General features: G+C 37.4%; 1 protein-coding gene across 5 annotated transcripts; it reads left to right on the top strand.

Moving 5' to 3' along the window:
- The first annotated feature begins 1,320 nt into the window (after positions 1-1,320).
- sgk3 (serum/glucocorticoid regulated kinase family member 3) lies at positions 1,321-11,796 on the top strand. Of its 5 annotated transcripts, XM_020712565.1 has the most exons (18): positions 1,396-1,596; positions 5,177-5,243; positions 6,091-6,270; positions 6,378-6,461; positions 6,596-6,668; positions 6,750-6,825; positions 6,911-6,986; positions 7,179-7,228; positions 7,309-7,366; positions 7,634-7,717; positions 7,794-7,925; positions 8,733-8,845; positions 8,969-9,005; positions 9,297-9,383; positions 9,494-9,589; positions 9,701-9,856; positions 10,077-10,166; positions 10,926-11,796. In XM_020712565.1, the coding sequence occupies exons 3-18, from the start codon at positions 6,175-6,177 to the stop codon at positions 11,094-11,096; spliced, it is 1,479 nt and encodes a 492-aa protein (XP_020568224.1). In that variant the 5' UTR covers positions 1,396-1,596; positions 5,177-5,243; positions 6,091-6,174; the 3' UTR covers positions 11,097-11,796. The 5 variants fall into 5 exon arrangements, with proteins under 5 accessions (XP_004081084.1, XP_020568222.1, XP_020568224.1 ...); XM_004081036.3 differs by lacking the exon at positions 5,177-5,243 and having other exon boundaries at positions 1,321-1,596; XM_020712563.2 differs by lacking the exons at positions 1,396-1,596; positions 5,177-5,243 and adding an exon at positions 1,328-1,389.
- Positions 11,797-11,799: the final 3 nt, after the last annotated feature.

The raw sequence follows: 11,799 nt of genomic DNA, 5'->3' as shown, positions 1-11,799 counted from the left end.
GATGACTGTTTCACTTGTTGATGCAAGAGTGTTGTCATTGTAAAAAAAAATGCACGGAGCCGGAAGTTGATTACCTTACAAAAATAAGAGCACAAGAAACTTTTGAACTTAGAATGAATAAATGTGTCCGTCACTTTGATTCCAAAATCTACTAAACAACTTAGAACTCTACAATTATTATAAACCTATTTTAGTCAAACATATGCTATTAATTTAAATGACAATGTTATCTTTTAGCAGGATATTGATTTTTAGTTTTAGGATCCAGGTATTATTGAGAGGGAAGAGATAATGTGTTCAAGCTGCATGTTGCAAAAAAATTAAAGATTAAATAAATTATTTATTTGATACAGAGATTGTGACAAGGAAAACAAATTTAACAGGTGGCCAAAAATAATCTCAAATACACGAGAAACATATCCAACCACATCTCCAAAAACTACATGTTAAAACCAGTCTGTGTGGGTTAATCCGGTTAGTTATAGATAAATAAATTTTTTTTGTAATGCACTATGGCTACAGTTTGCAAACCTATTTACACATGGTTTGAAAGAATCTGGAGGTAAACAAGATGGCACAGGTATTTAAACTTAAATTTTGTAATGAAGGTCAGATATGGTCCTGGAAAGTCTCAGGCACATTTCAAGTCTTCATCTAAAAAAAATCTCTGTGAACATCTGAGATTCTAATTTTTTGTGAACAAAGAAATGTGTAAAAGCTTTAGTTTTAGCTAGAACACGTATTAGTTTGTGGATTTATTAAATTAAATTATCTTGTATTTGTTAGTAATCTTTACATTAATACCAATTACAAGTTTGTAATTTCAAAGTGTTGGGTGCTGTTGGTATTTGTTGACATCATTAATTGCTTTCTCTATTAGGACTTACACTCAAATGTTACACTTGTTAAAAACTCATTGAATAATTATTTGATTTAGGCATACCTATTTTTAAATTGAGGTTTATAGTTTGTGAAATATATGTAAACTGTATTATTATTATTATTTACGGTGGCCCAGAAGGGTCACAACACAACACAATAACTTACCTCACAATATTTTTGTAATGAATAAGCAATCTGATTAAGGTGATCACTATTAAATAATAAGGTGTTTTGTGAAACATTTTCCTCCAATATTGTTGTATTGGTGTAAACATTGTCGAGCATCAGTTAGAAGCAATAGTTTGTATTTAAGTCGGATACTCTTGCAGAAACCAGCATGTTTTATTCAATGTGAACAGTATTTCCACCGCTCATCTGATCATATCAAAGGTAAATTGGGACGTTTCGTTTTATTTTGAAAATCTGTATCGGAAGTCCACATCGCCGGGGATGTGCGGTGGATGCAGACTTTGTGGTCCCGTGACAAATTCATTGGAACTTTCTATGGTAAGGAAAGACCGATGTTTCCTGCTTTTGTCGTGTGTCAGCGACGAGACTACAGCGATCAGGTGGAGAACTTTCCCAACGTTCGGTCTGACGGGGACCGGATGAGGATGGCTGGAATGACGGTTAAATAACCCAAACGAAAACCACCCTCACCGGAGCCGCGAAAATTATTGATGGCTGGCATTGGCAGAATCAAAATACAGTAAGGTACGTGATGTTCACCTTAACGGCTACCTTTGTCAGTGATTGCTGGCGTCCCGCCGGCTAGCTAATTTGTAGCAACAAGAGGTGTATTTCAAAATAGAACCCCAACTGTTGTCAATTATTCTAAGATAACTCGCCGTGATTTATTTACGAAACTTTCTCGACGTTGAGAGAATTTGGCGTTTAAAAAAACTGCATTAAAAGTAAGGGAAGCTAGTTAGCTTATTTAGAAACGCCAATTGTTTACGTTAATGTAGTGTATAGTTTTCACGTGTGTGCTTGTTATGGTAGTGATAGATCTATTTACTACTATTATTTACCGTTTGAGGCCCCTCCTTCCTCTTCAAGATCGTTTTTCCCTACTTTAATTGTGTCACGTGACCCTTTTTTTTCTTTTTAAAATTGTGCCCTTGGCGCTGCCCACACAGTTTGGGTTGGGAATCCCTGTAAATTTAGTAGACTGTTCTAAAAAAGTAAAGGAGAAGGCTGCATGTAAGGACTGTGTTTGGGTCTGTTCTAATGAGTCAGCACCTTGGGTTTCGGTTCATCTGTGAAATAGTGACCTTTGCGGTCTATTTTTTGTTATTTTTTCTGCTTTTTAAAGCACATCTTTACTGATAATAGACGTGTGTTTTTTTTAGGGACTTCCTTGTTTTCTGGTGGGATGTGGAAGTTTTTAGTGACTTAGTCCTCCTAGTTCCACAGGTGGTTTGGTGTCAATAAGCTTTCATAAAATGCCAACAACGTCCTGCTTATTTTAAGCCTGAAGGATTAATTCACACTTGGCAGCGTTTCTTATATTCCATGTGGTCCGTCTCAGTCCAGCTGTGAACCTTCTCAGGATAAATTAAACAATTTTAATACCAACTAAAATGTTTGCTTGGCTAAATACAAACTAATGTCCTATCTAAAACTAAATAGAGAATGATGTTGAGCTGAAAAACTACCACTGAGACACAAAATGAAAGGGAAAAGAAATGCTGCTAAGGAGTGGACATTCCAACATTTTTTCTAAATGAATAATTCCAACCAAAGCTTCTGCAAGAGTCTCACATTGCAATAGTAGTCAAACTTGCTAAAAAAATAAAAATAAAAAGTAAGTTGTCATTTGTGCAGAACCTGATGGACAGTTTTCAATAGGGAAGTCTGTGTGTTTATGTCAGTTTGTTTGGTCTGGATCACTTCAGGTTAGAGAACGGATTTGGTTAAAAGCTGAGGTCAGCTGCTCTCATCCTGGTTGACTGAGTTCGTGCTGATCAGACTTTTAAATTCCCACACCAATGAAAATCGTGTTTTTTAACATGTCCTTGTAACATTTGATGATGGAGGACATATATAAAGAAAATTAAGTTTAAAACAGCATTTCTGAGTATTTCTTTATCCAAATCGTGGTGAAAAAATACAGTTTGAAAAAGCTTGTTTTTGTTGGTAAGGACAAACTACATTCGGTTCCCCATCCTGCTCAATTCCGGTGCAATCCCCTTGCAGACGACCAGATCCACGTCTTTGTTTTCCTCGTCCAAGCAGGCATCTGGCTCAAAACTGTATGGCTGGATAGCTCCAATATTGCTCACTGTTTTCGTTGCACCGGTATTGTGTGGTTGGGGATGTGAAGGGCTGTAAGCTAGCGGGAGAGCATGTACACACATGGATGATGGTAAGGGTCATGGCTGACTTCACGCCATACCAGCCACAATTCAGAGAGGAATTTCTTATGAACTACTGCAGTTCTGCAGAAACTACGTCCATGAAACGACACAGGTTTTTGGGACTAATCATAATTAAAAGACTACTGAGTGCTTTTACAATAGATCAAACATATTATTGGAGCAGGTCTTTAAAGGAATGCATCTTCTCGATTAAAGATCTGTTGCATTTTAATTGTAATGCCACTTTTTAAGAACCCCAGGTGCAATGAATATCTGAAATGTTTGTGCAGGATCTTTTTTTTTTTAGTGTTGTCATTGAAGGTTTAGAAATGGTTATCACCTGACCCTACAGGCTTCATGCCTTCCATTCTTCTTTTTTTTTGTCTGCCTGGCTGATCTTTAGTGTTGGATTTCCTGTGTCATTTTGCTTTGTCTTCACACATGGATATCTTGACATATGTGCTATAAAGCCACTTTAACAGAATACAAAGAAGTCTATGAAGGATATTCACTGACGAGCATTTTTGGATCGTGTGCAATCGCCCGTCTTACTCCTCCCTGTCAGTACAAGTTAAATCCAGTTGAGCTCATCTTGCTGTGAACGCCGAACATGCTAGACGTAAACTGCAGTATGGGGAGAATGTGAATACCGCAAGCCTCCTTTAAATACTCTCCTTTTTCATAGTCATTCTGGCTTCCAGGGTTTGTTTAAGTCATCATAATAAACTCGACAATGTCTTTGTGGGTGCGGTTAACTACAGCGTTCCATCCGTGGGGGAAGTAACGTGCAGAAAATGTAAGTTTCACAACATGGTTGCTGGAAATCTTGCCCTTAAGGGAAAATATTTGAGGAATGTTCAAAAGTGGGTCCTACCCAGTGGCATCCAGGTTCATTTCAGCGTAAAAGCAGGAGCAGATGTGCGACTTCTCTGGGATTGTGTGTACCAGCATATGAAAATAGGAAACCAGGAAATGCTCATTTACAGAGGATCACTTCAATTGTAACAGACATACACATTGACTTGAGCTCTGACATGTCAAGGTAAAAATCTAAAAGTTACATTTTTAGGTGCTTTTTTTTGCTACAGGTGACCTTGTGGCTTGACTTTGTGACTTTGGATGAAAACAAACTAGCAAACTTTAACCCAGACACCGGGGGGTGAAGGGACGCTGACTGCCTACATGCATTTTAAAGAGGGACGCTCTTTTGCAGTTGCCTTATCCCAAACGTGAGCGGAATGACATCTCCCTCCAGGATGCGCTGAAGATCAAAAATCAGGCAGAGAAAGTGGACACAAAGCAGGATGTCCATGTGCTCTGAGCAAACAGCAGGGAGACTGTTGAGATTAAAAAAAATAAATAAATAAAAAAACTACTAAACAAACTGAAGCTGACATCACCAACCTCAAACAATGGACGACTCAGAGCAGCAGACAAAGATCTTTGTTGCAAAGCTGACATTATGCAACCCCCAGTGAGGAGATGCTTTACAGTGTCGGGTTTTGTTACAGTAAAAATAAGAGATTAACATCAGGGGAGGCTGGACACGAGATGTTTAAAATAATAATGAAGCATAGCAGTTTTTAGAGAACAATAACTGGCTCAACGTGAGGAAAATACTAGAAGAAATGCTTTTATGCAATGTCTGAGCAAACATTGACTGAGTGAGGAGGTTTAAGTATTTGTATGCTGGAGAAAGGAGTGAGTATGAGGTGAATCCATGTAGGTGATGATTCTTTTTTAGGAGGTGCAGGAATTTAGAAAGCAGCACTAAGCTAACGTATATGCTTTCTTAATATTAATAGGTTATTTATTGCTTAAGCTGTGAATGTGATGCTAGACTGAGCGAGTAAACTGGTTCCCTGTAGGATAGAGGCCGCCTGATGTCATGTTTCAGCTCGCTGATCCATCAAAATATCTGCTTTTTTTTTCAGAAAAACGACCTCCATGCAAGGCTTCATCCTGAAGGGCCCTTCACATTTGACAACAAAACACTGAAATGTGTGTGTGAAACCTTTCTGCTGAAAGGTCCATCACTGCTATCAGCTCTGTTGTTGCTTGATGGCTCTCACTGAAGGGTCCATTATGTTCCACGCTGTGCCATTATTACCTCGTGTTGAATTAATATTCATAACGCCAAGAGCTGAGTGATGATTTTCACAGAGCACATCAAAATGAACAAAGCTCAAGCATGTTCCAACATGAGCACAGCTTAGACTTAGAGCTTCGACTTAAAATAAAGTTCAAGTCAGAAATGAACTGGGAATTTCCAACAAGCTCACTCCTTATTGGAGAGGGTGTTTTCCATAGAAACTCTGACTCGGACCAATCACTGCTTACTGACGATGTCTGGCTCCAACATGGTGGCATCCATATTGCCAAAAAACAGCAACTGAATTGACTTCAATTAGTTGGAACTGGAAGTAAGCCATTTTCTACGGGTGACATCACACTCACTCGATCCAGTTCTCATATAGTCGATGACCGTAATCCAACCAAGCTTCCTGTCATGTATTTTTGGATGTTCTAAACACACAATCAATGTGTGTATTTAAGTGTGAGTGGGCTTGATTGTCTACAGCCACTTTCCACAAAACCTTTTGTTGATCTTCCAGCCTTTGTTCAGCAAAGAAACTTTAGAATGAACATCTGAGGACACACAATTATGCTCCTTTTCATGCATAAACAAATCCTCATGAACAGGATACAGAGTTACTCTCTTTGTCTTCTTCCACTGTGAGCTCAGAAATAGCTTTCACTGCAACAATCTCATGTTTTGAATATGCAGATGGAAGTCTCATCCTACTGATCTGGAGAAAAAGTCATTCTTTTCCTTTTCTGTTTTCAGCAGCGGCCTATTATGGAACGTGGACAGTTGCGTAATTGAAGCCTTCTCCTGCAGGACTCCGGACGTATGTCTTTGCTCCTTTGAATGCTGTCACATGCCGAGATGGAGGAGCGATCCAGTCTGCCCAGCGTCAGTATACCCTGCCACAATGAGCAGAGGGATAAGAAGAAGAGATACACGGTGCGTTTATGGACTCATCGTTATTTTCCTGTGATGCATACAACCTTAATGCTTTTTAACCTTATCAGTCTTTCAAAGGAGCTCAATGAAAGCTTATCTTTTTTTAGGTTTACAAAGTGCTGGTGTCTGTTGGACAGCATGAATGGTTTGTCTTCAGGCGGTATGCAGAGTTTGATAAGCTCTACAACACAGTGAGTGATTCAATAAACGTAAACACGTAGTAGCATTTCAGTTGCTTACTCATTTTTCTTGATTGAATTCATTTGTAACTCCTTTTTTTAATGTATATGCAACTTTTTATGTGTCTTTCTCATTCTTAACATAGTTAAGGAAACAGTTTCCATCTATGAACTTAAAAATCCCTGCGAAGAGGATATTTGGGGATAATTTTGACCCAGGTCGGAGCGTTTTTTTACATTCTAACCAAAGCAAAGATTTTCTGAAAGGTTTCTATGCTCACTTGTCCATCTTTCCAACAGAGTTCATCCAGCAAAGACGGGCAGGCTTGCATGAGTTCATCAAGCGGCTCGTTTCACATCCTCAGCTCTGCAACCAGTAAGTGTTGTTTTTAATGCATATATATATATATAGAAACGTTTCACATTTTTTTATTTTGCACTCTCACTTCTACATTTAACAGTCCAGACGTGAAATCTTTCCTGCAAATGGATAAACGACAGCATTTAGCAGACGCCTCTGAGGATGAAGATGACAAAGTAAGTCGTCACTGCATCCGTTATTTCCACTGATATATTGTTTATAATGTGTTAAACCGGTCATTTCTACTGTGTTTGTGGATTCAGATGAAGCCTAAAGAACGTCATGATGTATCTTACTGTATTGTGCTGCTTATATTTGCAGAATTTTGCAGCAATAACATTTTATTCGGCTTGTCCACTGCTTTACAGAACAGTTCTACCTCCAGGGACATTAATTTGGGACCCTCTGGAAACCCACAGTGAGTTTATTCATCAAAGTTATCTTTTAAATCAACATTTAAAGTAGTCAACATTTCCCTTTCTGTAATGTTTTTTTTAGAGCGAAGCCAACAGATTTTGACTTCTTAAAAGTTATAGGAAAAGGGAGCTTTGGGAAGGTATGTATAGACTGGATGATGACAGCGTTGGAAAATGGGTTTATTAAACTATAAATGTTGTCATTTACTTATTAACAGTTTGCCTTGGAGATAACTGTCTGAGCTTGCTGTCAACTAAACGTTTTGAAATGTGGAATTTTCCGCTGGAAATGTCACAAGTTTTAGTTCTGCATGTGCCGTCTTCACAGCAGAAGTGAGATTCACATAGGGAATAGCTATGGTTACCCGCGTGTTTGATTGACGTGGCATGTTTTCTCCACAATACAGGTTTTCCTTGCAAAACGAAAGCACGATGGAAAGTTTTATGCAATCAAGGTCTTACAGAAAAAGGTCATTCTCAACCGAAAAGAGGTAACTATCTTTGACACATTTTGACATGCTAATGTGTGCAGAAGTGCTTATTTTTAAACATGATTCCCTTGCTCAGCAAAAGCACATCATGGCAGAGCGTAATGTGCTGGTGAAGAATGTTAAACACCCCTTCCTGGTTGGGCTTCATTATTCGTTTCAGACCACAGACAAGTTATACTTTGTCTTGGATTTCGTCAACGGTGGAGAAGTGAGTGGTTTCATTTTTGTGAATAATGTGATCATGTAGTGATGACTTACAAAATCAAGAGTTGTGAAATACAGTAACACTCAATGTCATTACAGAAGATGGGCTTTGAACTAACGTAAAACCATTAAAGACATACTTTGATCATCTTTTGATCTACATTCAAAGCATTCCCAGTGGTCTTTTAGTTATAATTATGCTGCTTTCAGCCAAAATCCTAGGACATAATTACCACAGAGCACCAGTGGTTCATTAAACATTACCTTTTGAGTTATGAGTGGGACCATTGTCACGAAGTAACCACACTCCCCCTTCCTGCCACCCATAAGCTAGCTCTCGCGCTAGTTTACAGCCCCTCACACCTCCAGCCTAAGATTACAGATGCAGCAGAAATGGTAAGCAATATTGGAGCTATCCAGCTATAGAGTTTTTAGCCAGATTCCAGCTCAGACGAGACAATCTAGTCATCTACGAGCGCATGAAATAGAAAAAAAATACAGAAATGCAATTTTAAGTTTAATTTTCTTAATACATGTCCTCCATTGTGAGAAAAATGCCAAAAGATCACGTTAAAAACACAATTTTCATCAAAGTGGGTCTTTATAAACCAAAGTATTTTCAATTATTGAGATTGGCCGTGAGTTTTATTTCCTTTGAGACTTTGATTGTGAGAATGACCAATGCAATCTACAAAACATGACCACAGAAAGAGAAAAGTGAAACAACCTTCACATTTAATCATTTGAATCCATTTTTTTATTGAAAGGTTTACAGATTAAAGAAAACTTCCTGGAATTGTTTTCTTTTCAGCTTTTTTTCCATCTTCAAAAAGAGCGGACTTTTCCAGAACCCAGAGCAAGATTCTACATTGCTGAAATGGCAAGTGCTCTGGGGTACTTGCATTCTCTCAAAATTGTTTACAGGTAAATTTTACTGGTTAGTTTTTTACCATAATCCATATTGTAAGTTAGGTTATACAAGGAAAGCCTTTAATCAAGAAATGTCTGACCAGAGTCAAAAGTTTAAAATAAAGACTTCTCTTGCAGGGACTTGAAGCCAGAAAATATTCTTCTTGACCATGAGGTGAGTGCTAAACTCCCTCCGACATCAGACACGGATGGTGTGGTGTTAATGTAGCTCTGGATTATGTTTTACTCTCAACTTACCTTCTTTGTAACCCCAGTTTAATTTTCTGTTCTGGCTGTGTAAAATGTGACTTGGTTGAGTCCAGGCAGTTTGTCTTGTGCGCATCACACAAGACTAGTGAACAGAACTCACTCAGCTGCAATGCAGCCAGCATTCCTAGAAACAATTGACACTTGAAGCTGCTTGTGTGGCAAAAGTTGTCTGCAATCATCTGTTTCCTTTCTTAAGGGACACATCGTCTTAACAGACTTTGGATTATGCAAAGAAGGTATTTCTCAAACAGATACCACAACTACATTTTGTGGAACCCCAGAGGTAAGTTTTTTTTTTAAATGCTACATCTCAAGTGGTCATTTTTTTATGATCCAACTCGTAAATACATTTACATTAAAATATCTTTGTGTTGGTGCGCATGTGTTGAACAGTACTTGGCTCCGGAGGTCCTGAAGAAGCACCCTTATGATAATACAGTGGACTGGTGGTGTCTGGGATCAGTGCTGTACGAAATGCTGTTTGGCCTGGTGAGTTTGACCTTCTATCTGCTTTTCCTTAAATATTTAAAGAAGAAAATCTGGCTGCAGTAAATATTTCATCAGTCACACTAAGGTGCTTCTATTTTTCCTCTGTCCCAGCCTCCATTCTATAGCAGAGACACGCATGAGATGTATGACAACATCCTCCATAAACCGCTGGCGATGCGTCCTGGTGCATCCAGCACAGCCTGGTCTCTACTTCAGGGTCTGTTGGAGAAAGACGGCACACAAAGGCTGGGCTCCAATGGTGACTTTGTATGTCTGCTTTTTAATTTGTTTAATTTATTAATTTATGTAATGCATTTTCACTTTCTACAATTGGAGACTTGTTGATGTGCGGCTCCCTCTGGTGGCTGTTGTGCGTATATTGTGTTATTTCTTCCATAAAATCAGACATCAGCTGCTTTTATAAAATGTTCCTAGTTTCTTTCAGTAAAAATGTATGTTCTGATTTATTTATTTTTTATGTTTTCAGAATGAGATCAAAGTACACAACTTCTTTTCTTCCATTAACTGGGATGATCTTGTACAGAAAAAAATTCCTCCTCCATTCATACCCAACGTGGTAAATATTTCTTTTTTTTTGTCGTTGATGAAACTACATTAGACTTTTTCACCCAAACTTACAAGAATGAATATGCTGTGCCTTATCTAATTACCTATTTTTTATATAAATGTCTTTGTAGTTATTCAGTACTTTGAATGTATACTGAACAAATGTCCAAAATACAATATATATAATTAAAATAAAAAACTATTATAACCAAGATCTTTAAAGCAAAGACAGTCTGAACTATTATCATCTCTTTATAAACAAGAAAAAATAGTGTGCTGTATTTAAATGAGCAAAATATATAGTTGCATGGAATTTTAAAACAATTTTCGGAGACATGATTCTGTCCTTTAACGGGACGTTAAAGTGCATATACCATGCAAAATCAATTTTTGAGCGTTCAAAACATGAAAAAAAACATGTTTCAAAACATGCAACATTGCGAATTAAATGGGCAGCACCCACAGGGAGAGAAAGGTGGTTTCTCAGAGACTGAGTCGTCTTACTTACTGTTTGGAAAAAAGCTTAGGAAAATAACCAATTTTTAATTTTTTACAAATACTTTTGTCTGCCAAAAAATGTATTATCATATAAGTGGATATTGTTTCCTATAAAAGGCTGAAGAATAGAATTGTATAGGCCATTTAAACTCCTGTTTTCCTGAAGAACTGAACCCTGTGATAAGAAGGACCCTGCTAGTCTTCACAGCCTTATACAGTCATTACTGGTAATTTGATCAGTGTTTTTTTATGTCCTACTTTGTTTTTGCAGACCTCTTGCTGCGATATCTCAAACTTTGATCCAGAATTCACTGAGGAGAATGTTCCCAATTCCATCTGCTGGACTCAAAGCCATTCCGTTGTCAATGCCAGTGTTATGGAGGCTGATGACGCCTTCTTGGGATTCTCCTATGCTCCACCTTCTGATGACTCCTTCCTATAATACATTCCCAAAATTGAATGGCCTCAACTGATGCATAATTGGATGTTTTTTTTTTTGTTTTTTTTTACTAAAAGGAGAAAGTTTGTATGAAGTAAAATTTGTTCTGTAGAACCAAAGTAAACAGCCGAGAACAAAATGCACTTAAAACAAAGCTTGATTAAAAGAAAGTCTATATTTTACATATTTGTATTTATATGAAAATGATATAAAACAGATTATATTTTTAGCATTAGCGACAGCTGCATTCTAGCAATGTTAAGCCGGGCCCTTTTAAAATGAGCCTTAAAAATGCCTTAAATTTGCCCTTAAAATAAAGCCTGCAAAATTCAAACAGTTCACTGAACTTAAAATATTGCCATTTTATTAATAAAAAAAAGTAATTTGTAAAGGTATGTACTGTAAAAAAAATAACAATAGCAACAATATGTGTGCCATTTATATAAAAAGTTTGACTGTATTAAAAAACCACTGTAGTTACAGCTGAAAACTTTTACTGTCTTTTTGTGTTTTCATTTGCCTTTGAATTTCTCAGATTTCTTTTTCTGTTTGAAGATTGCCCTTTTTTTTTCTTTTACCCATTTATCTGTTAATATAAAAAAATTACATGTTCACAGCATCTGTGTTCTGATAGCAGTTAGGACGAACTGTACTCCTGCTCCATAACACAAAAGAAAATAAACAAATGATCAAAGAAAATAAACCT

The sequence above is a fragment of the Oryzias latipes genome, chromosome 20, assembly GCF_002234675.1.
Source record: "Oryzias latipes chromosome 20, ASM223467v1".
Lineage (NCBI taxonomy): Eukaryota > Metazoa > Chordata > Actinopteri > Beloniformes > Adrianichthyidae > Oryzias > Oryzias latipes.
This window is presented reverse-complemented; position numbering and strand designations above follow the sequence as displayed.

Excerpts from the sequence above, each read along its gene's own strand:
- sgk3 (XM_004081036.3), top strand. The coding sequence starts at position 6,175 with ATGCTGTCACATGCCGAGATGGAGGAGCGATCCAGTCTGCCCAGCGTC. Across the intron at positions 7,229-7,308 it reads GGACCCTCTGGAAACCCACA|AGCGAAGCCAACAGATTTTG; the intron begins GTGAGTTTATTC and ends TGTTTTTTTTAG. Across the intron at positions 8,846-8,968 it reads TCTCTCAAAATTGTTTACAG|GGACTTGAAGCCAGAAAATA; the intron begins GTAAATTTTACT and ends CTTCTCTTGCAG.